The sequence below is a fragment of the Corylus avellana genome, chromosome 10 (assembly GCF_965113065.1).
Source record: "Corylus avellana chromosome 10, dhCorAvel1.hap1.2, whole genome shotgun sequence".
Classification (NCBI taxonomy): domain Eukaryota; kingdom Viridiplantae; phylum Streptophyta; class Magnoliopsida; order Fagales; family Betulaceae; genus Corylus; species Corylus avellana.
The window spans coordinates 909,417-934,612 of record NC_142499.1 but is presented as its reverse complement, the minus strand read 5'-3'; the positions used below and the strand labels follow the sequence as shown (position 1 = coordinate 934,612).

Sequence of the window (25,196 nt, the reverse complement as noted above, 5' to 3'; positions counted from 1 at the left end):
CTTTTTCATTTTTTTTTTTATTAGTAAGGAAACAAAAGGTTACAAGTGTATGTGTCAGTGCAGTTGCTTATCTTATAGTTTTCTTTTAGAGAGTGTTGACATGTGTGAGCTCTCTTGCTTATGATTTCTTTAAGACTAATTTGGGATAGTCCAGTACAATTTCCCAGCTGGTACAAGAGAGTTGGGTATTGTTACTTTTGTTTTCCCTTTTTCTCGTGTTCATATATGGCTCAGAAGATGAACATTTCGTGTGAAATCAACACTTCCCATTTTCGGGCTATAGATGGGCAACATAGGTGAAAGCGTCCCAAGTGATCTCCACTCAGTTCAGGTAGAGCAAGTTGTTTGTTTCACTGTTTTTAAGGCCGTAATGTTGAGGTACCAATATCTACATATGGACCAAGATTTTCAGCAATTATTTGTTCGAATTACTAGCAAATCAGATAAATAATTGTGAGTGTTTATATGCAGTTTACCTATCTAGGCAAGTGCTTGGACAATGCAAAACTTGTTCGGATATATAGGCTCTATGAGAGTTTCTCTCACAATTACCTGTCTAAATTGTTAGGTAATTGCCGAAGATCTTGATCCGTACCTAAACTAGACTTTGTTTGATAAAACTTTTTCCTTCTCTATTTTGTTTTCTTTTTTCAAAACAAAAATATTATTAACAAACAATCTAAAACTCAAAATACTTACAAAAACACTCAATTATTTTCATTTTTCTCACCTTAGCACTTTTTTTTTTTTAAAAAAAAAAAAGGTGGGTGGGGCCGTGGGGGGGAGGGGGGGGGGGGGTGGGGGATTAGTTTAGAACATGGGCAGTTCAGACAAGGCAATCCTCCTCTGCTTACCTCTTTTGGTAGGGTAGAGTATGGTATATGTAGTATGTGCTTTTGTTTTGCATTTTTTAGTGCCATGATATTTAGTACAGAAGATGAATATGCCGTGTGGGATAAAAGAATTACAAATATGGGCTTAACGGCCAACTTAACTGAAAAGGGTCCCAACCAACGACCTCAACCCACTTCCGTTTAGAGGCCCTAGATCTTAAGACCTGTGCTTCATTATTATTACACCATCCGACCCATCCCACTCAATTGGTTTCATAATAACCGTGAGTAAAAATTGTTAGTTTTATTTATTTATTTATTTTTTTTAAGGAGTAAAAATTGTTGTTAATATAGTTTAGTGGTTTCGAAACTGGGCGATTTGAATGAGTAACAATTTTAAAATGTAATTAATAAAAATATAAGCAGTTAAGCATTTAGTAAGACAATTGCAAAATTGTGAGACCAAACTCATCCTTAAAACAAATAATCCCAAGATCCGCTTGGATCAAAAATTGTGCAAACCAATAATTCCATGATCCGCTTGGATCAAACGTTGTGCAGGAAAAGTGTTGATGTGGAACTATATATGAAGTTCATAATACTTGATCAGTTGGTCCATTCTTAGCCTCTAACTTATTCCAAATTCAAATTTTTAGAAATTCACTATTCGAATAGTTAATGAGAGAGTTCTTATGAGGTTCCAAACATATAAGCAAGCTACCCAGAGTCTACTGGCTTTATAAATACTCATATATCTATTATCTGAAAATTACTAGTAATAAAACTGTAGAAATATGTATCTTTCTTGCTTAAGATGCTTAATTTTTATTTTTTAACATAAAGTTGGACGCACAGATCGGAAACCCAAAAAAGTTGAAGTGACTTTGGGATTAAAAATCAAAAATAAAGACCGACATACAGTCAGATACTTTTTTTTTTTTTTTTTCTTTCTTTTTGTTACGGAAAATCACATGGATCCAAAACACCTTGTGAAGCCAACAGCAGGCTCAGGCTTCTGCTTTGGATTTTTTTTTTTTTTTTTTTTAATCAAGTAGGGGAAGGGGGTTACATGATGAAACAAACATAAAAATGAAGGGCACCCCAACAACGACATCCAAAAGGTAAAATGCAGTATAAATACAAAAACAAATTCTGAATCCGGTCCAAAGGACCAAACAGCAGGTAATGGTGATTGACAATGGTCCCAAAAGAACTATAAGCAAGTCGGACCTTTTCCAGGGCTTCTGCTGTTAGATTTATTTGGGTCTAGAAACATCTTAAAGCTGAAATCCCTATGCTTTGTTTCATTTCCAATGATCCACCCTAAAAATTTATACAAATTCTTTTAAAAAAATTAACATTTTATTCTTCCAAAAAGTTTTTTTATTTTATTTTTATTTTAAATTTTATTTTCCAATCTTAAAATTATAATTCCGACAGGGTGAATGAGTGACAGAAAATTAGAACGCCAATCCCGCCTTCAATTTCTCCTTCTTCTGTCTTTTTTGTCGACTTGATAATAGCATGTGTTGGTAAGTAAAGTGCAAAACGCATCTTTAATGAAGCAGAAAAAGAAGAAGAAAGCTGAAGCAAGTCCTTCACTTTTTGCGACAACATTACTATACTCATGAACATCAAGGAAGGGTGAGAGTTGGGGTTTGTACCACCAATGAGCCCACCATGTGGCATTGAAAATCAGGAAAAAAAACTAATTAAAACTTTTGGAAGATAATTCTCCAGCTGGAAAGCTTACAATTCTATCTGGGTTTGCACTGCATAGTCAACCTAATATGAAGGTGAAGATCAACATTTTAGCCCATGTGATAAAGTGGTGCATATTAATTAATGATATGTCACGTTTATTTATTCTTTATAAATAAAAATGTTAGGCTAAATATTGGATTTGGACTTTGTACATTAAGAAAAAAAAAAAAGTGTGTCAATTTAATCGAGCTGTTACGTCGAGTCTGTTAATTACATGATATTCCGATCATCATTATGGAGGTGGTAGAGCACCTTTGCTTTCTGATGACTTAAAGTTGATCAGTGCTTTTTCCTTCCACGACATGATGGAAAGGAAGGGTGGGCAGCAGGCAAATCATTATGTATCCATCCATCTCTTTTGTGTTTTTTACTTCATTTTCTTTTTTCCTAATTCCACCCCCATCATACAGTTGATCACGTATCAGTAGTCTAGTTAAGATTAATACTTGAAAAAACAAATTAAGATAAATATAGGTGACTTACGGGGAGAGGCCAGGGGGTGTGCAACTATCCATCGGTCGAGGTTCCATCAATTAGCAATCTCTCTATGGAGGTCAATACAGGTTGGACCATGTAGTATTTTATATGTATCATCACTATCTTAATTTACATAAAAACATAGAAAAAACAAAATTAAGACTAAAAGTTTTCCTTTAAATTGGTTTAAAGAAAATTCATCTATTATTTTAATCTATTAAAAAATTACAACTTGGTTTATTTTTAATAAGATTAGATTATCAAATAAAAAAATGTGTGAGAATAATAGATAATCTAAAGACATAGAGGTCAACTCAACCGACTGGATTAGAGAATAAGCATGGATTTTTGACATTGGGCAGGTGGCAATGTTAAATATGGTGGTCAACAGCAAAACACAAGTGGGGCTCTCAACTTAACCTGTTCATGACTCAAAACCTATGTATAGTTTGTTGGCCTTATATGACAATATTGACTCTGGAGTGGGGGACTTCCTTTTGCCCCCATAAATTAAGTCTAAAATGATAATTATGCATATTAAACCCTACCGCCACAAAAATATTGGTCCCACATATTTTAGACCTTGTTCATAATAGTTTATGGCTCTGTTCCTGACCTTGACAGTCCTGATAAATTGACAGCCCTGATAAACCGCCTGTAATAGTTTATGGTTCTGTCTCTAACTTTGACTGTCCTAATAAACTGAATTCATGCGACTGCAAATTTGGCTAGTTTGCGACTATCAGGCTAATTTGTGCTCATTGTAGACTTCATTTTCTCCTTGTTGCTAGGCAAACAACTTGAATCATTTGCAAAAGTAATAAAGCATGCAGCTGTGGATTCTGTGGTTGATTGAGAATTGATACAGGGTGAAGGGATTATAATATATATAGGGATTCTTGAGTCTTTGTTATTATGTAGAAAACAGCTTTAGTCAGCCCTACTGACTGTTGTAATTAATATGAAATCCATTCAATTACATAGGAGCACAATAATGTGCTCATAGTTCTCTACCACTTTCTAGGAATTCGCAGGATCAAAAGTCACACAATAGAGAATTCATAATTTAATAAGCATGCCATGATCTTCTTCTTTTGTTTAAGCAACATGATTCTCTTCATGGTATATATATTTTAACTCTTTTTATAATTTTTAACACATGTCGACTTCTGATTGATTAGAGTAAAAAATTATGCAGGAATTAGGAGTCCCTGGCTAGATTAATGGATGCAAAATATGCAGGGGCACCCCAATGTTGAATTGGTAAAAGAAAAAGAGAAAAAGAGATCCTTGATTTAAAGAGCTTCCCACTCATTCTATTTGAGAGGAGTGGGAGGGAAGTGCAATCATTCACCCAACCACTCCCCCTCCACAGTCATTCCCATAATATTATTATTTGTCACCTTTAATCATACCCACTCTCTCAGCTCTCAAGCATACCTTAAAAAAAGCTATCATAAACTCTCATTCCCCTTTAATCATACCACTCCCCCCTTCTCTCTCTCTAGACCACATGGCATGAGAAAGAAAGAAAGAAAGAAAACATTAGATTTTAACTTGGGAGAGAGAGAGAGAGAGAGGGTATCTATGAGTCTATTTGAGGTTTGAAGATATAATTATACAACGATTTTTAAAACACTCTTCGATCTCCTTTGCCTACTCTTCCCGCCCACACACCAAAGATGAAGACAAATCCTTATCCCTTACTCTTAGCCTTGGCCTTGGTTTTGGGCTTCCTTTCCTTCTCTCTCTCTATCCCAAACGACACGGACGCACTCACCCGATTTCGCCTACAGACCGACGCCCACGGCGAGCTCGAGTCAAACTGGAGTGGCGGAGACGCCTGCGCCGCATCATGGCTTGGTGTCCGCTGCTCCTTACACCACAGCCGAGTCATCGCTATCTCACTCCCTTCGCTAAACCTCCGTGGCCCGCTCGACTCTCTCGCCCAGCTCGACCAGCTCCGCCTCATAGACCTCCACAACAACCGCCTCAATGGCACCGTTTCGGCACTCACCAACTGCACCAACCTCAAGCTGCTCTACCTCTCTGGCAACGACCTCTCCGGCGCGATCCCAACCGAGATATCCGCCCTCCCGCGCCTCCTCCGCCTCGACCTCTCTGACAACAACCTCCGAGGCCCGGTTCCGAAACAGCTGTCTTCCTTGACTCGGCTCCTCACGCTTCGGCTGCAGAACAACGCGCTCTCCGGGGTGGTTCCTGACCTCTCTGTCTCCCTTGTGAACCTCAAGGAGCTCAACCTGACGAGAAATGAGCTGTACGGACGGTTACCGGACGGGTTGCTAAGAAAGTTCGGCGAAAAAAGCTTTTCCGGGAACGAAGGGCTGTGTGGGTCGAGTCCGTTGGCGAATTGCTCGCACACGGGCGTTCTTCCGGCGTCTGCTTCGTCTCAGACGACAGTGCCGTCGAACCCGAGCTCGTTGCCTCAAGCGCCTGCGATAACTCAAGGCAAAGTAGGATCACGAAAGGGGCTGAGCACCGGCGCAATAGTTGCCATCGTGGTGGCGAACTGCGTGGCGTTGCTGGTGATCGTGTCGTTCGTTGTGGCGCATTACTGCGCGAGAGACCGGAGCTGCTCGAGCTCGATGACGGGGAGCGAGAGTGGGAAGAGGAGAAGGAGCAGCTACGGCGGGAGCGAGAAGAAAGTGTACGCGAACAATGGAGGTGGAGATAGCAGCGATGGGACAAACGCGACGGACCGAAGCAAGCTGGTGTTCTTCGATAGGAAGAAGTTTGAGCTGGAGGATTTGCTGCGTGCGTCGGCGGAGATGCTTGGGAAGGGGAGCTTGGGGACGGTGTACAAGGCGGTGCTGGATGACGGGTCCGTCATGGCGGTGAAGCGGCTCAAGGACGCCAACCCGTGTGCGAGGGCGGAGTTTGAGCAGTATATGGATGTTGTTGGGAAGCTCAAGCACCAAAATATTGTGAGGTTTAGAGCTTATTACTATGCCAAGGAGGAGAAGCTTCTTGTCTACGATTATCTTCCCAATGGGAGCTTGCATTCACTTCTTCACGGTCAGTATCTTAATTTGAATAATTAAACCAGAAATTAATGCATGCCCATGATAATAAGAATTTTGAACCATGATACATATTTTAGATGCTTAGATAAGATGAATGACTGAAATTTAAAGAAAAAATTAAATAACTATTTGGTTTATATAATTTAGGGAATCGGGGTCCGGGGAGAATTCCTTTGGATTGGACTACGAGGATCAGCTTGATGCTAGGAGCGGCTCGAGGACTTGCAAAGATTCATGAAGAGTACAGCATATCGAAAATACCTCATGGGAATGTGAAGGCTTCGAATGTGCTCCTTGACAAGAATGGCGTGGCTTGCATTTCTGATTTCGGACTCTCGTTGCTTTTGAACCCCGTTCATGCGATTGCGAGATTAGGAGGCTACAGGGCTCCTGAACAAGCAGAGGTCAAGAGGCTGTCTCAGAAGGCAGATGTGTACAGTTTCGGGGTCTTGTTATTGGAAGTTCTTACGGGGAGAGCTCCGTCACAGTACCCTTCACCGACTCGGCCACGTGCCGACGAGGAGGAACAGGCTGTGGACCTTCCCAAATGGGTTCGATCGGTTGTGAAGGAAGAGTGGACTGCTGAAGTGTTTGATCAGGAGCTTTTGAGGTATAAGAACATTGAGGAGGAGCTTGTGTCGATGCTTCATGTGGCGTTGGCCTGTGTTGTGCCACAACCTGAGAAGAGGCCAACAATGGTGGAAGTGGCAAAGATGATAGAGGACATCCGGGTGGAGCAATCCCCTATCGGGGACGATTACGATGAATCGCGCAATTCTCTTTCGCCCTCGCTTGCCACCACTGAAGATGGCCTGCCTTGATGCATGCTCATCTTAATTTGCCTCAGTAATTTTCCAGTGCTAAATTGGTTGCTTCTATCCTCATTTATATCCTCCATTTTTCATTTGCATTATCTCGCTGCAAATTCTGGCTGTTGCAGACTCTCTCTTGTTAGACCCTATGGTTGTTCTCTGTAATATTTGTAAGCTTTTATGTTTTCCGGTTTTGTTGGTGGTGGAGACATCTGATATATGGTATTGTTCAAGACCCAACAAGATAGTCCTATTTAGTCTTGTGTTATGTAATTTATTCTTGTTATTAGTTATTTTCGAAGCAAGAGAATCTCAGAACTGGTGGTTGTCCAAGTTGCTTTTTTTTTTCTTTTTTTTTTTGCTCTCCCTTAATTACCTTGCAAGTTCCTGTGCTTCCGAAACTTATCTTCAACGCTGTTCAAAACACAAAAACATTTTTTACTTTTTTATGTAGCATCATTCTTTTCAAACCAAAAAAACATACTTCCAAAACACATTAACAAACATACCCACAATGCCAAGCCACTTGGTTGCTCTTTGTCCATCCTCTTGACACACAAATTTGATAATCAGCCTACCAACATGAAGAGTGGCATTAGTTCAATGATATTTTTTTGATGAATAAGCATTCGTTCACTCATGTTCCTCACTTTCCACTCTTCAATAAACCAAATCCTGATCTTCATCTAGAATAATCCCTTCAAATTCCAGGACCTCATAGTTTCTGAGGTTTCATCAAGTATGAAAAATGAACCATATACGAACACAATCATCTCACATAATGCGAATATGTCAATCATACAGCATTCTACACCTCCCAATTTTATGCATTCCACTCTCTGAAGCCAATGAACATACAATATTATGAAGCATTACTTAGGAGTCAAAAACACATTTAAAATAAAATATCCGAATTCCATCGTTCATGTTACAGCAAAAAACAATTACAATCTATAAGAAGACGACTCATAACTTTGAACAGTATATTTTGCTCTCACACCCACTATCAGTACACTCACTGTTAATTATTTATTCGCCTGCATTAACTGTTCTATCCCAACTAATGCTTCTGTTAAGTCAGCAACATTTACAGATATAACATACAAGAAAAATCAGCACCTCACTAAGATGCAGATAAAAACAGAGCAAACAGTAAATAATCAACAAATAGCACTGGGCACGTCGAACCTTAACCACCTCTCGCGTACATTACAGGCAGCAAATTATGAATCAAGAGAACCATCCAAGCCTTGATAAATAGTAGCCGGCAGCTGAACTAAAGGAGCCCACCAACCTTTCTAAGGTCTATTAAGTTGACATGGCATCTGAGGTTACAAGACCTAATAATGCATCAGATAAGAGCCTCATAGATACACTAGCTAATCCTTCCGGTTTGATCAATCAGTGTACCAACTTGCTCTCCACATAGTGCTTTTGAAATGTTGCCAGGCTCAAGAAGATTAAAGACCACAACTGTACATAAAAAAAATATAACTTAATTGGTATGGGATTCAATCATCATAAACAACCCAAAAGTACTTCCCAGTTCATTCGAATATATTGACAGCTTATCATATCCAAAAGTACTTCTCAGTTCTTTCACAATAAAAGTTTACAGTTAGATAACTTGGTGCATATAATGTTTGTTAAGACTGATAGGACTAATTTTCTGTGACACTGAATATTATGCACTGAGATAAGTAACCAAATGAACTCAAAATGTCTGTGTCAATATAAAGATGCACCCTGAAACCAAAACAAACACAACAAACTACACAAACCAGGAATGTTGTTCTCTTCACAGTAGTTCAGTGCCATTGAGTCCATGGGGGTGACTCCTCTGGAGGCCAAATCCCTGAAAGATATGTGCTCAAATGTAAAATTGTTGTCCCGGGAGGTACAGTCATATACACCATCAACATTGGTACCCTTGAGAACTGCCTCTGCATGAACTGAGGAGAAAAAGAGCACTAAATTTACAAAATGACAAAATGTGTGTACAAACATGTGCTTGCCCATTGCGTCTACATAAATTTACGTGTGTGCATGTTAAAGCACGCACATGGGAACATGTATGAGAGAGAGAGAGAGAGAGAGAGAGAACATGTACACCAGTCTAATTCAAAATTTTGATAATTTGAGAAAATTATATGCAATAACTTTGACGAGGCAGATACAAACCCTCTGTAGCTCGAACAGCTGCAGCAGTGTCAGTGGTGAAGGGTGGATTTCCAAAACCAGCACCAGTGCCACCAAAAATTACGACTCTGCCTTTTTCCAGATGCCGGATGGCCCGTTGCCTATTGTATGGTTCAGCAACTTCTAGCATTGCAAATGCAGTTTGCACATGTGTCTGAATTCCCATCTTCTCTAATGCTGACTGGAGCAATACGGAATTCATCACAGTTGCCATCATACTGGTGCATATTATGAGTTAGAATCATAAGACATTATTTCATCACAGGAAAAAAAAAAAAAAAAACTGGAACAGTGAAATATATATGGAAATGACAAACAACCCTTCTTCCTCAAACGCAACACATCCGAACCAACTCTCCCAACAGTATACATATGTTCAATACTCCTTTAGAGAACTGCTTAAGCATGAGAAGCATAAAGAGCAGACGGATTATGCTGAGACAATTTTAGAAGAATATTACGGAATGCTCTATGGAGGTATACATGTAACATTCATGTAACAGATGTAAGAGAATTGAGAATTCAACTTTGCTACTGAGTGGTTACACAGACAGTTTATTATGCATACAAATCAGATTTACAACAAAAGAAAAAGCCAATATCTTTTCATTGCATTTTTAGAAGCTGTGTCTTTCGATGCACCTTCTTCTGTTTTATTCTAGTTCTATTGAAAGAGAACAACATTCAGCAACAGATAAAGCAGTGGCAAATGGGCGTCAGAAAGGATGTAGCCAAGTTCATAAATTTTATTAAGACAGTTGAATAAAATTGTATAGCATATTGTGTGACGATTATCATCACTAGACACCCAAGAAAACTTCAACAACAAAAAATCCTAAAATTTCATCTTACATGCTTCATTTTCTTCAGGTATAATCATTACTCAAAAGAAAAGGCACTAGAATTTTTTTTTTGATAAGTAATAAAAAGTTTTATTGAGAAAAGGCACTAGAATTCAAGAATGCAAAGTCTTTTAAACCCAACAACATTACCCAATTTGGTATGCAGTACATCTTTCTAAACCTGTTGCATTTACCCATGCATCTCCGCAAAAGAAGTTACGACCACCTATAACAATTGCCACCTGGAATATCACAAAAAAAGAAGCATGTTCCACGTCAGCTCAAACCATGAGAAAAAATGACATGTTGCAAGGAGCAATCAAACCAAGATTAATACCTCTACACCAAGGCGGGAAGCAATTGCAACTTCTCTTGCAATCAACATTACAACCTGACAATCAAGAAGAAAATAATTTAACTTCGGTTTACAGGCCAGATAACACATTAGGATGAGAACATTTACTCCCTAAAGAGGTCAATATTCAAGCTTATGCCATCAATCTTTCTACATCTATAATGGGATTACACCAAACCTTTGGGTCAATATTGTTAGGGCCAGTGCCAGCAAGAGCAACACCACTAACTTTGAAGACTACTCTCCGCCATCTAGGGTTTGATATTGATTTTGATTTGACATTGTTTACCTGACCTAGAGGACCAGGCAATGCAATTGCAGATCTGCAAAAGCAAATTTGATATAACATACAATAAGGATTAAAATGGTACATTTGCGTCATGGTGTTGACTATAAACAAGAATGCAAACATTCTTCATCCAAACTGACATAATTTAATATATAAACTACAAAACCAGTATTCAAGATGAAAGACAGATATAGAGAACATCAAAATATAGAAACTATCAAATTTGGGATCAAATCATACTGATGGCAATACAACCAAAGTCCATGCCAACTAAACAGCCAGGCCCCTACAAATAAAATTTACCTCAAACCTTAATGGCCCTGAAACCAAAATGGGGAGGACTACGGAATACATTGGCTATCACACAAAAGATTAAAAAAAAAAAAAAAAAAAACATAGGCTATCACACAAGGAATTATGCAAATCAAAATCTTTCCAAACACAAAATATGGTTTTCTTCTAATCAAGAGAAAATTACTGATAAACACTCAAAAGTAAAAGCAAATCACACCTATTGGTTCCAGTTCACTAAGCTTTACGTTTCCTCATATAAACTAATCAAGTAGGAGAAGATATAAGAATAAATGATGCATGGAACTCACAACAGTTAGTAATTAAACACGCCTAGCTAGTTTAAGTTTCAGCAAGACTGTGTTGAACCCAAAACATGAAGTGAAGGATCAAAGAATGATGATGCAAATTAAATACATACTCGCATAAAATAAGCAATATCCTAACATATGAAAACAATTCAGATGGTGTATATCAACCACATCAATAAAAGCACAAATGCATAAAGCACAAACGCTTGAAATTTACATTTTGGTGCAGCTGAAAGTATACATAGAGTTGCACATACAAACAAAGATTGTCAACAAGTACATAACCTACACCAGGGTGTCAATTATAATCAATTGGCATAACCTATCAAAAAAAATTATAATCAATTGGCATCTACACAACCAAAAAGGAAACTAGAAGTTCTAGGAGAACGAGGAGACCAGCCATGTACACTTTTTCAAGATAGATAGCCTGCTACGCTTTCAGACACCAGCTTATAAGATCAGCTGCAGCTAGGTGCTTTTCCATCTAAGCAGTTATCCACTTTCATAAGCAGGTTAGATGAGCAGCTCTAAAATCTCACCTGGTTGCTGATAGCTACTTGTAAACATTCCAACTATCACAATGATGCATAAACAATAGTCAGAGAGAACGTGGGAAAGAAAATTCATGCTCCTTAATTTGCAAAAGATATTAGTTTCTAATTATGAATATTGTATAAAAAAAACTGTTTTCTTTCGTTTATGTTGTTCCTATTACAATTTATGCAACACATGGAGCTCTAAATAAAACCAGTTACTAGGATTATTCCATAAATCCTTCCTCGTTTTTGGTTGCCCCCTTTCGCTTTTAATAAATTTCATTTACTTATTAAATAAATAAATAAATAAGACGTGGTGAGAGCAAAACTAATCATATGTACCCAAAGCATTGGGAATCAATATCCCCAATCCACTAGCTTCATGCTAAAACTCGACTACCAAAACACTTCTACCAATTTAAGGCAGAATTTCTTATCAAAAAACCAAAAGCATAAACCATTTTCTGCAAATTGCTATCTCACATCTCCAAAATCTAACAATCACAAATGCAGAATAGAAAATAACGCCATTGTAATCAGATTCAGCAATAGCGTTTGCAAACAATACAAATAATATACCTCTTCGATTGCCTAGGGGTGCTTGTGGCCGAGCCACCACCTTTATCGTCATCGGTAGCGGTCTTAACCGGCAGCGAATTCCCCACTATGTTCTCCATCTGCTTGAACCACGGCCAATGGCTGACCGAAACGCCGCCGTTGGTCATCCTCTGGCGCTCGAGTTTGTAGCGCTTCTTCAGATTGTCCACCTTGTTCTTGCACTGCTCCACGCTCTTGGTCTGCTTCTCGCACCGCTCACTCACCGTCGCCGCCACCTCCTCCCAGTCCCTCCCTCGCAAGTTCCCCCGGTTCAGCTGCGTGAACTTTTCCGTGTACGCGTCGAGCAGACAGGAGATCGCAGCGTCGCTCCACTCCTCCCTGTCCTTCCGATAATCACCGCCGCCTGACGTGCCCGCGCCGCCGGAAGAAGACTTGGATTTCTTGTTGTTGTTGTTGTTGCTGTAGCCGTAATTGTTGGTAGCTCCGTCGCTGAGCTCCTCGCGATCCTTCCTTTTATCGCTCCGTACATCAACGACTCTAACTCTAGCCGGATCGGAGCCATTCTCGAACGCATTCGAACACAAAACGGCGTCGTTGTAGTCTTCGCCGTCATCGTCTTCCTCTTCCCCCCCACTGATTCTCTGCGGACTCCCGGCGGCGGAGGGAGAGATGATCGGTTGGGTCGGAGGTGGTTGCGCGTGGACCGTAGGCGCCCTCGCTCCGAATCGGTGGGGCGCGTAGGATTGGTGGAGATGGTGAGAGTTTGGGATTTGGGGATGGTTAGGGTTTGATTGGTGGTGGTGGTGATCGTCATCGAGGAGAGAGAAGTCGTCACAGGAGGCCATTGGAGGACGTTAGTCAGGGTTAGGGCCTGGGGAACGACGACGTTAGCGGAGAAGGATGGGGAATTGGGAACTCGGAGGAGGTGTCTTGACGGAACCGTCAGAGTTGGTGTAGGATGGGCCGTCACTGCTTCTGACGGTCCCGTTAAGTGGTTGATAAAACGTACTGGAGCGTGGAAAGTGGGTGGGACCCGGATGGGTGAGATCGAGAATCGGCATTGTACATCTTTTGTTTTTTTCATGCTCATCAAATTCAAATCATTTGCTTTTGTTTGCACTGAACTTGTCCTCAGCCTAGCAATGTGCACCATCACAGTGACAGCGCTGAGAAGAATAATTAAAAGCTTATAAATAATATACAATGGGTGAATTAAACAATATACAATGTATATAATAAATGAGTATAAAAAGTAATATTGCTTCAGTAGACAATGCATTGGTAACTCGGATGGTATCATTGGGCCTCACCACGAATGGGCCTCTGCCACGTCTTCATTGACATCAACCAGCAGTTTTAATCTTTCTCATAATGGATTGCCCGAAGATTTCAAGATGTGTTAATTTTAGTGTATACCATATCGCTAAATGAGCGATTTTAAACTTTGTATTTTGAAGCATTCTCACTCATTTTCTTATACTTTTATCTTGAAGATTTCGAACCGGAAATAACCCATTGTAATCCCTTTTAACCCTTTGAATAAATAATAATAATAATAATTTGGATGCTCTAGGCCAACCTAAATTGAATCAAAATTTGGGACTAAAATTTTCATTAAACAAATCTCACAAGATATTTATCAACAATCATCATATTTTATTGGGCTCATGGCCCACAAGAAAATGCATGTCAAAGTCGGACTCCAACATAGGTGTCATCTTCTTTATTGAATAGTTGCAAGCGTGAAGCATGATCGCTTACAAAGGTTCAAATGAGTTGCATAAAGACATAGTTTTTTGCAATAATGTACTTGTCCATGACTTATTTAAGTTTTCAACAAACATTTATTCAACTATAAACCAAGTTCATGAGTTTATTGATAGGGAAAAAAAAAAAAAAAAGGTTATAGTTTGAAAGGCATGAACGTGGTTTAGCAAGCTCTATCTTCAGAGTTCAGACAATGACCATACATTGTATGTGACTAGACATAGTGAATGGGGCATAGAAAATATGACATGGAGGTTGTATGCACCAAGTTGAATAGTTCAACATTAACTACGCTTTTTTAATCGTAACAAATTACTCTCTTAGGTATTTTTAAGCGTCAATGAATATTGAGAGAGCATGTTACTTTTTCAACAACTTGCATGCTTTAAGAGACAAAAACTATACGTAAAAAAGAACAATAGCTAAAAGTCCTAATACAACTACTTTTAATGTTGAACACGCAGTTGTTATCATTGTTGAACACATTTAATAGAACGCAATTACTTTTAATGTTGGGTGCACAAATTATATTATTGTTGAATTCAATTGCTATTATTACCAGACCCGTAGCTATTGTTGTATGTGTAATTATTATTATTGTTGTATGTATAACTACTTTTACTATTGGACATACAACTATTGTTATTGCTGAATGTGGGGCTGCCATTACTGTTGGATGTGTGTTGAACGCCGTTTCTATTATTGCTAAACGTGACATTATCATCACTACTGAACTCATTAATATTAATAAAGATATGCTATACATTCTCCACTCATTCTTCTAGCCAAATATATTCGTAGATGACTGCTTAAGGCTTACGCAATATATGTCGAGAGTCGTGGAAGGTGCCAGTAAACAACGTCCAAGACGTCTAATTGTGTCGGTCTAGACAAGAAAGAGGTTAAAAACAAACCATGCAACATGGCTGGTGGGTTTAGAAAAATTCTGCACCATTAATTCAACTATGGCCTACAAAGCACGCCAGCCGCAACCTAAATTGCACCCTTCAAAGTGGACAACATATTTAAATGTCCGATTCTCGCTTCTCTTTTTTGTCTTTTTTGAAAAATAGACTTTTTAAATTCTTATTAATGAAAAATCAAAATGAGGAGATTTATAGTTCTCTCTAAATTAATCATATCACAGATAGAGTTGGAGATTTCATCCACTCAAGTCATATTTATGAAAGTGTTAACTGCCAATTTTAATCTAAATAAAAAAATAGATTCTGAAAATTCACGACTAAAAACAATAGACTACCTTTATTTACTGCTATATTTCTTTAATAAAATTAATTAAAGATAATAATAAATTATATTTTATGATTCAAACTACCATCCAATTTCAAACGTGACACCAAATTTTAAAATCGGTATAACTTATATCTTATAATTCAAAGTTTTAGTTTCAATTTGCCCTTAACATTCAAATTAATCGTTAGGTAGATGAAATAACATATAAAGTTATCTAATTATTTCTAATTGAAAAAAAAAAAATTCACCAAACCACAAAACCCATAAAGTGGAGAGTACGTACGGTTGCTATAAATTTATAATATATTTACTCTAAAGTTTGTAATGATCAAAAGTTCATTTATTCAATATTTTTCTTTCGCTAAAGTTACTCGTTAAGAATAATATTTATTTTGTTACGTAAATATGAGTCCGGAGAGTAAAGAGTTTCAAAGGACCACGTGGTGGAGTTGGAAATTTTTTATTTTATTTTATTTATTGTATATTTCAATACATTGAATTAAATAAGAAGTTTATAATAGTATTAATCATAAAAGAATAATAAGTTTATTTGCAAGAGATTTATGTAAAGTTTTATCTCTCAAATGATATGTGGAAGAGGCTTGAGATTCTCTAATATCTTATCATTTTAATATATTTTCAATAAAAAGAGGTTAAAATCCTTTTTCTTTCCGTATTAAGAGGAAAGTGACCCAATCCAAAATACTTGTGGGAAGGTTTTAGTGGTTTGATTTAGTAACAAATAAATCAATGTGGTTTTAAAATGACCTTATAAACCATTGCGGTATGTGCCTCTAAAAAAAAAATGATATATTTGTATACATTTCAGCCATTTTTCAAAAGAGACCGAATATATTTATAATTTTTAAATTAACTAAAACATTATAAAAAAACAAAAACAAAAAAAAAAAACAAAAAATGAAGAACATAACCAAAAACTTGGTTTTGGGTGGCTAAGGCCTAAGGGGATAGCCCACTACCTCTCCAACTGCATTTGGAGGTTATCGAACCACCCTAAAGAACTATAAAAGTAGTTAAACAAACCCTAAATTTGGTCCAAAAAAGTGGCCCGACCATCCCTAGTGATAATAAAAATGGTTTGACTACTCCTAAAATCGGCAATTAAAGGCTTTAAAAAGCCTTTACTTAGAGTGGTCAATCATCAAAAACAAAAAAAGGCTAGAAGGAGTTACCAACCCACCCCCTAAAGGCCTATATAAATGGTTTAGTTACCGCTACGTTGATATTTTATTTTTATGGTTTTTTTTTAAATTTTTTTTTTTTTTTTTCGGTTTTTTTTGTTTGAAAGTGGAATTATTTTGACAAGGACTAAGTTGAAAAAAAAAATCAAAATTAGTAAAAAATGATCATTTTGTTAATAAAAAGTCGTATCATAGAAATTTATAAACTTTTTTTGAAACAAGTTGGATTTATTTATTATAAACTCAAATAACAAGCAATAATTTAATAATTATTTGCAGCCAAAAACGCATGCACAACGACCGTACTAAAGCGACAGCCCACAGGAATTGACCGCTCAAAGCTCCCCTTGCTACGTCCAAAACAGGATTGTGATTTTCGTTGGGCGGAAGCAGTAACGCTCATTTTCGGTTTTACCTTTACCGCTTCACCAAAACCCAGCAACGGCAACACGTGCCCCTTTCCATTGAGCTGCCTTAAAAACCACCTACTTCCTTGAGCACGTGGATTCTTAATTTTGAAAACGCGCTCCCTTCCTAAAGCTTGTAAACCACGCGCACGGCATGGACCCGTCCGGATTGGTCCGTCCAGCACGCATCACGCACTCGCGTGGCCACTCGCACCTTCCCCTTCCCCACGAAACCCCCGCTCGTGCGTAGTTACGCGCGTCCGGTCGCTGGATGACCACCACGTGTAATACCTAATTTCTCCTTGAGACAGTGAAGTGGTCTTCTAGTTCTGGTGGGAGTTAAATATATATGTTTTAAAAAATTAATCTAAAGTAGAGCACAAGTAGAAAAGCATATTCTGGGATTTGCAGAGAACTTCAACAAAAGCCCTCGCGCACCTGGATTCTGATAGAAGACTCTCTTTCTCTCTCTCGACCTTTCTCTTCGCTGCTGTGTTTGATCGTGTGAGCGAAGATGCATTCGACCCACTTGCTTCTTGAGGAGCCGATTAGGATGGCTTCGATTCTCGAGCCATCCAAGGCTGTAAGCGTCTTCAATCTGCTTTTTGTTTTTTTTTGTTTTTGTTTTTGAACCAAAGCCTTTTCCTAATCTGTTGTGACGTGGATCTGTGCCGCAATCTCGTTGATAGGTTTTGTTTGGGAATAAATTGCCAATGAAATTTGATGTGCCATTGCTGAACTGTTTAGTTTTGATTGTAATTGGGGATTTTTTTATTGTTTTTTCAGACTTTCTTTCCTGCAATGACGAAGATCGTGGGCACTCTGGGACCCAAATCTCGATCCGTGGAGGTTATTTCTGGCTGCCTCAAGGCTGGAATGTCGGGTATGACGGCTTTTGCTTGCTTTTTGTTTGATTACACACACACACAGATGGTCTTGCAAGGTTTGTTAGTAGGATTGTGATGGTCTTGGAATTGGTTGGTGCTTTGATTGGCAGTGGCCCGGTTCGACTTTTCTTTGGGAGACCCGGAATATCACCAGGAGACTCTGGAGAATCTGAAGGCGGCTGTGAAGAGTACTAAGAAGCTTTGCGCTGTATGTTATGTTATGTTGTGTTGCGTTTCTAAGGGTCTGATATCAAATGTTCTATGAATTTCTTTTTCCTAAGTCTTTGTTTGGGTGCTGAGTGGATAATAGTATTGGTGCATTTTAGTATTAATCGATAAATAAATAATTAGGTTTCTTACTATGGTGGTAATAATATGGAGTAAAGTGGGTTGGTTGGTAAATGAATGTGTGAGAGTTTGAATTTGTTAATAGTGCTGCCTTGTTCTACTTAAATTTATTGTAAGATATAGATTAAAGTCGTAGATGAGAAAGCAGGATATTGCATCTTTTTCGAATAACTGTTTTCGAGAGAAGAAAAATATAAAGAAGCCAATGAATTGAGCTCATTGAACGTTTTTGTTTGGAATAAAACCTGTGTTTGTTTATTTTTCTTGTTTTCTTGGGTTTGATATCCTTTTCTCACTCCTTAAGAAAAAAAAGGACGGAGAGTTAATGTTTACTCATTTGGGCCCTCTGTAATTTATTAGGCATTGTTTGGTTTTTTTTTTTAATTACTTGTATTGCTTTTGGAAGCGCTGATTTTGATATTTGGCCATTGAAATGAAAAGATTGGGCATGAAATGGTCACCAAACAATATTTAGTTTTTGCCAAATATTAGTATTTAAGTAGCATTTACTAATTGCTTTTGCAAAAACAGTGGGGCTTGTCCCTTAAGTGACTGCTGTTATGAAAAGGAATTTAGCAAATTTCACCTCTTTGCATTTCAGGTTATGCTGGACACAGTGGGCCCTGAGTTGCAGGTCGTTAATAAAAGTGAGAAATCTATTTCACTTCTGGCGGATGGTTTTGTTGTTCTGACACCAAATCAAGAAGTAGAAGCCTCTTCGGAGCTTTTGCCCATCAATTTTGATGGCCTGTCAAAGGTATGACAACAATACACGTGAAACAATGTGCATCAGTTTTATCTTAAATCAGATGAAATGTGTAATTACATTGTAATGTTGCCTCTTTGTGGTTTGATTTTTGCAGGCAGTGAAGAAGGGAGACACCATTTTTATGGGTCAATATCTATTTACTGGAAGTGAAACTACTTCTGTTTGGTTGGAGGTAAGAGCTAGGCGTCCTAGAAGGCCAATGCCATTAGAATATCTTAGAATTGTATTTCATTTTCTTTACAAGTAGAATTTCTGACACAAGCATGCATGGAACTGATTAACTTGTGGACAACTGATTAGTTATATTTGGAGTTGAGCAGGTCTCTGAAGTGAAAGGGGAAGATGTTGTTTGTGTCATAAAGAATTCTGCAACCCTGTCTGGTGCATTGTTCACTTTGCATGCCTCTCAAATTCATATTGATATGCCAACTCTCACCGATAAAGATAAGGATGTATGGGCTACAGTGCCTCCCTCATATTTTTTGGTAACTTTTTATTTTTTATTTTTTTAAAGTGCATTTTGTGATATTTATTCCTCTTATCAGGTTATAAGTACTTGGGGAGTTAAACATAAAATTGACTTCCTCTCTCTGTCATATACCCGGCATGCAGAAGACGTTCGCCAGGTAAGTAATGCTTTTTACTCTGTCTTTCTAGAATGGATAATGTTTCTTTATACCCTAGTTATTAGGGTTCTTTAAATAACTTACAATAACAGGCTTTTTAATGCTGAAATGCAGGCCCGTGATCTCCTTTCTAAGTTGGGTGACCTCAGTCAGACTCAAATTTTTGCAAAGATTGAAAATATAGAGGTGAGTTGCATATCTTATTAGTTCATAATATTGACTGAGTTCTTTAGACAAGTCAAATTTGATATCAATATCTGTGCTGAGTGGATTGCTATTTATGCATTTATGTTTCTCTTTTTAGGGGTTAACCCATTTTGATGAGATCCTTCAAGAAGCAGATGGTATCATTCTCTCCCGTGGGAATTTGGGGATTGATCTCCCTCCTGAGAAGGTTAGTTTCCTAACTTGGACAAAGTAGTCATATTGATGATGTTAAGCGTTTCTAGCCAAAGTTAATCTTTTGCACTTGTGAATTAGGCAGCTAAGCGAGATGTATATACAATGCTTTATTTTTTCTCATACATGGACAAATTTTCTGCATATATAGATATAAGTCATATGCGTATCTCTTTACCTCTATTATTATATTCTCATTTACACACATTTCAATCTTCCTATTTATAGGGAAAAAAATGGAGTTTCACAATACTCTTTACCTGTGATGTGTAATGTTTTGTTTTAGCTTATGTTTTAGGTTCCAAGCCCAGATTTTCAAGTACCAATATTATAAAAGTTTACCTACCATAGAAAACTCTTAAATGCCCCTTTACACTTTAAAAGTTGAAAAAGATAATTGTCGTTTGTGCTTGCTTAGAAGAGGATTAAATAAGTGATGTTGGGTTTATGTAGCATGGAGAAATTATATTTGTAAAGGGGGAGATCCAAGAGAAATCCTTCAAATTCTTTCTCAGTTTCTTCAAGTATTTTGGGGGCATTAACAAATATTTTATTATTAAAAAATGCCTAGAACAGACCATTTTTGGCCTTAAATTGTCAAAAATATTGGAAGGGTCTCCGAACACTCAAGATTTTCATACTTCAAATATGTTAAATACTGAAGGGCCTGTATCCTTTGTATCCTATAACTGAATAAGCTTCATGTCATTACTGTAGCCTACTGCTAACATATCCTACGTACCTTGCAGGTGTTTTTGTTTCAAAAAGCTGCTCTTTACAAGTGTAACATGGCTGGAAAGCCTGCAGTGCTGACTCGTGTTGTGGACAGTATGACTGACAACTTGAGGCCAACTCGTGCAGAAGCAACTGATGTTGCCAATGCTGTATTGGATGGTATTTCACTGTTTTTTTTATTTAACACTTATTGCTTTAGAGGCCTTTGAGGCCAAAGTCATGGATTTCCTTGATATGGAATTGCACATAATATGTGATTGTATGTGAAATACTAAGGTTGTGTTTGTCGGATTTAGGTCAATCTTATGGTTCCTCTCCTCTCCTTTTGAGTTTTATATGATTTCCATTTGACTTTTTTTTAATGTTACGACATGCAAAATGGACTTCTTTTCTGACACATTTTCTAATGGGTGCAGGAAGTGATGCAATTCTTCTGGGTGCTGAGACTCTGCGTGGGTTGTACCCTGTTGAGACTATTTCTATTGTTGGTAAAATTTGTGCTGAGGTATATCTTTTCTTTGAGGCCATTTATAATTTTGTTGAGAAAGTAAATTTGTTTTTAAATGTGAGCTTCGAACTTGTGCAAATTGAAACTATGGACCTCGTTGTACCTTTTAGTGAGTTGAATTTTGAAATTTGGTATTTGGAAAGTTTTGGTTTTTTTCTTATAAACATCCGTAGCATTTATTTTATGGTGCTTATTTTGTATTCTCTCTGTTTGAACTTGGACCTGGATGTTGACTTTGCATCTTTCATCTAGACAAAAGTTTGTTATTTTCTATTTGTTCTTGAAAGTCATGTACTCCTCATGGATGCTTACGGATCTTATTATAGTCTTCATACCTATTTTCTTAACGAAGCTCATCATTCACCCTTATTTAGAGGTCCTTCTCTTTGGACCCTAATAATATTTTGGTAGGATGTCAGTGGGCTACCCTTGTGCAGGGTTGGATCCTTGTATTAGCTATTCACATGTACAATTTACTTGCATGCGTAATGATTGTGGGTGCTAGTAGTGTTCTTTTTCTTAGAAGGGAATTGTCATTGTTCTCTATCTTGTTTGCCTTTTCTTACTAAATAGAGATGTTGGCATTAAGAGTTGAAACACAAGGATTTGGCTTACCAAATTGAGATGTTGACATTAAGAGTTGAAACGTAAGGATTTGGATGGAGAGCCAATACTCGGCAGCATGGATCCGGGATGTTAATTACTGAACCAGTAAAACCCTGAATGGTTGAGAATGATAGCATCGGAACAAAACCAAGCTGTTCTTGGCCTTATGTCCAACCTGTTGACACTCCTGTTAAGTAATATAATATCTGTACATGTGTTCATTGACATTGCTGAGGTACTATTGCATGAAATGTCAACAATTGTAATTTGTTGCCCCTGTAGTTGTGAAATTTTGAAATTGAAATTTAGTGATTATTACAATGTACCAAGCGTTCCCTCCCTAATGTTGCTTGGGTTTATTTTTCCTATATTGATGTCTTATTTCAGACCGATGATGTGCACAAATTTCTTCTAAGTTGCTTTGAGAAGAAATCAGTTTTTGTTTTAATGTGTTATCAGAAGACACTACTAATCTCCATTTCGGTCTGGATACTTTCATATTGCTGCATGTCAAGTACTCGGGGTGATTAGTTATGGTGGACTTGCCATCAATATGTATATATTATCAATGCTATCAGAATTGGAAATAACATGTATTATTATGCTTGATTTATGTTAGTACACCTTGTACAAGGTTTTTCATAATGTTGTTTTTTCCCTCCGAAATAATCCTTTGTAGGCAGAGAAGGTTTTCAACCAAGACCTTTATTTCAAGAAGACTGTCAAATATGTTGGAGAGCCGATGACCCACTTGGAATCTATTGCTTCCTCTGCGGTATTCACTTTTTAATGTTGCCCTTTATTTACTAATTTATTTTGTTATTAACTAAATTCATGATTGTAGTTCTGGTTGAAATTTTTGCGCTATTAATTGGATGTCTTATAAGCCAATATTCACTTATCTAGGTGCGGGCTGCCATTAAGGTGAAGGCATCTGCTATTATTTGTTTCACTTCTTCAGGAAGGGCAGCAAGGTAATTTCTTGGTGGATAGTTACATACAAATGTGCATATGTCCTGGGCATCCTTGAAAATTAAATGTATCCTTTTGTCCTTCCAATTTATGAGCGTGCATAGAGATTTTGTTTTGACCTTACAGAATTTCTAAATAAATTTCATGTATATGCAGATTGATTGCTAAGTATAGGCCAACAATGCCAGTTCTGTCTGTTGTCATCCCCCGGCTTAAGACAAATCAGCTAAAATGGAGCTTTACTGGAGCCTTTGAGGTATGCCCTTGACTCAGAATTATCTATTGCACATTTACTGTGAAGTTTCTTACTTAGCTTCTACAGTGGTTGTGATCTTAAAAAAAAAAAAAAAAAAAAAACTAGATTGTTCTTTTGACTTGAAAGAAGCCTTTTTTTTTTTTTTTTTTTTTTGTGGCATGACAAAATATATTTAAGAAATTCCTTCTGGTAACAAATTCTTCTTGTTCAAATAGTTTTGTGAGGTTTGAAAGGATAAATTGGTTTCCCTCTAAGGATTCTGTTCTTATAATGTTCAGCGTGTGAATACAAGCCAGATTAATCAGTAATTCAATGACCATTTAGGGGAATGAATGCTTATTAAAACTTTGTCTTGTGCTGTTCTTTTCTTGTTTATGCTATCTTCCCCTCATGTTGTTGGTTTGAAGCTCAGGTTGATGTCCTCTTGTTTTCTTGTCCAGGACCCACTGTGTAATCTATCGAATCATATGTGGGAAAGCCTGTTGTACCCCTTTAATGTAATACTCCTTTTATGTATTCTCATTTAGTACTCACTGGATTATTACCTGTATCACCAAACTCGGTTAATATCTAGAAAGTGTAGCTAAATCTTATTATGCCTTGGTTTACAAAAAATATTGCCTTAATTTGCTGTATAAACTGGATATTGTTATCTATGGTTTTAATTCTATGTTACTAACTAATTTGCTGAAACATGTTTTCTTTTTGGGGGGAAAGGTGCATTGCAGTGCACTTTTCTGAACTCAATTTTTTTCTTCTCTCAATTTGTTGTAATTTCATGGCCATTTACTTCGTACCTTCCTTTTTATATTCAAGCTAATGAGTCTTTATCTGTTTGGTTAATTGTTAGGCAAGGCAATCACTTATTGTGAGAGGCCTCTTCCCCATGCTTGCGGATCCCAGACATCCTGTAAGTTGATTTTACTTTATATTTTGTAACTTGATAAGTGTTATCGTTGGAAAGTATCCACCAAAAAGAAAATTCTTGTTGGAGGAAGGAGATGTAATTATTTTTTGTAGTGGGGTTCTCCTCCAGTATCATGATAAAATTAGTCTTCAGTTAAGACCTTTATTTTAATGCTGAAATGCTGATTCCAATTACTTTCCAGGGATCAACTCTTTCCATAAGTTTTCTTCTGACATCCAAACATGCCTTCCTCTGATCGTTAAAATATTTGTTTTTTTGTCTTCTGTTTTCTCTTCTCAAAACAAAAACATCAACAAACAACTCAAACACAAAATCCTCCTAAAAACAAGAGACACCATCCAAAACACTTTTTTTTTTGAGCATCCAATCCAAAAACACATTAACAAACAGAGCTAGAGCACTCTTTGGAAACACCCAATGCTTTCCTGGTTACCTTGGTATTGATTGATTATATTTGATTAAATTTCTCAATCTCCTCCTATATGACTTTTGCAGGCGGAGTCGACAAGTGCAACAAACGAGTCAGTTCTAAAGGTTGCACTTGATCATGGAAAGGCATCAGGAGTCATAAAGTCACACGATCGAGTTGTTGTTTGCCAGAAAGTTGGGGATTCGTCTGTGGTGAAGATAATTGAGCTTGAGGATTAAATATGCTTTTCTTCTTGCCCTCAGTTTTGAGGACTTTTAAATTTTTTCAAGTGGTGGACGACTGTTGCTGTCACCTATGAAGTGTTATATCTCCAGGGTTATGGAGAAAAGCTTTTGAATTGACATGTATTAAGAATTTACACTCGGGCAGTTATTTTTGTTTATCGAAAGTTAGTCATGGGAAATATGCCCGCGATACCCATTTTTGCTTTATTATAAACTCTATACCATCCATTTATAGTATAATTCTATAGGATCTCAAATTGATCGAGTTAGAACCTTTTTCTTTTTAATCCAAAGTAGGGCTCATTTTTTTCATTTTTTCTTTTCTGATGAGCAAAATATAGGACTGAAAATGGATATTTATAGAATGGCATGGTTGTAATTAAATTGGTAGGAATATTTTTGTCGGTTGGTAAATTCAAGCATCAATTTTATGCTCTCTTTTTTTCCCATTTAAATGCAGATTTGGAGTAATGCTGAACTTTATTACCGTTTTGCTACGTTTTACGTGGCACTGTGAATCTGCGTTTCCCCCGCATTTACAGATCCAATGTAAATGCTGCGGTA

General features: G+C 37.4%; 3 protein-coding genes across 5 annotated transcripts; 2 read left to right on the top strand and 1 right to left on the bottom strand.

The window, feature by feature from the left end:
* Positions 1 to 4,022: 4,022 nt before the first annotated feature.
* LOC132162542 (Leucine-rich repeat protein kinase family protein) lies at positions 4,023 to 7,181 on the top strand. The gene is made up of 2 exons (XM_059572785.2): positions 4,023 to 6,110; positions 6,266 to 7,181. The coding sequence occupies exons 1-2, from the start codon at positions 4,757 to 4,759 to the stop codon at positions 6,937 to 6,939; spliced, it is 2,028 nt and encodes a 675-aa protein (XP_059428768.2). The 5' UTR covers positions 4,023 to 4,756; the 3' UTR covers positions 6,940 to 7,181.
* Positions 7,182 to 7,806: 625 nt separating this feature from the next.
* Positions 7,807 to 13,374, bottom strand: LOC132162543 (aspartate/glutamate/uridylate kinase family protein). 2 transcript variants are annotated; one of them, XM_059572787.2, is made up of 7 exons: positions 12,336 to 13,374; positions 10,505 to 10,649; positions 10,309 to 10,362; positions 10,122 to 10,213; positions 9,112 to 9,347; positions 8,712 to 8,882; positions 7,807 to 8,403 (listed from the first exon to the last, which is right to left on the bottom strand). In XM_059572787.2, exons 1-7 carry the CDS (start codon positions 13,157 to 13,159, stop codon positions 8,306 to 8,308), a joined length of 1,620 nt encoding a protein of 539 aa, XP_059428770.1. In that variant the 5' UTR covers positions 13,160 to 13,374; the 3' UTR covers positions 7,807 to 8,305. The 2 variants fall into 2 exon arrangements, with proteins under 2 accessions (XP_059428770.1, XP_059428771.1); XM_059572788.2 differs by having other exon boundaries at positions 10,616 to 10,649.
* A 3,926-nt stretch (positions 13,375 to 17,300) lies between these two features.
* LOC132191543 (pyruvate kinase 1, cytosolic) lies at positions 17,301 to 24,839 on the top strand. Of its 2 annotated transcripts, XM_088511089.1 has the most exons (17): positions 17,301 to 17,527; positions 17,731 to 17,827; positions 17,942 to 18,039; positions 18,781 to 18,936; positions 19,043 to 19,120; positions 19,269 to 19,400; positions 19,494 to 19,574; positions 19,689 to 19,760; positions 19,879 to 19,968; positions 20,723 to 20,867; positions 21,125 to 21,213; positions 22,502 to 22,597; positions 22,729 to 22,796; positions 22,951 to 23,050; positions 23,491 to 23,547; positions 23,901 to 23,960; positions 24,474 to 24,839. In XM_088511089.1, the coding sequence occupies exons 1-17, from the start codon at positions 17,459 to 17,461 to the stop codon at positions 24,624 to 24,626; spliced, it is 1,641 nt and encodes a 546-aa protein (XP_088367215.1). In that variant the 5' UTR covers positions 17,301 to 17,458; the 3' UTR covers positions 24,627 to 24,839. The 2 variants fall into 2 exon arrangements, with proteins under 2 accessions (XP_088367215.1, XP_059462612.1); XM_059606629.2 differs by lacking the exon at positions 23,491 to 23,547.
* Positions 24,840 to 25,196: the final 357 nt, after the last annotated feature.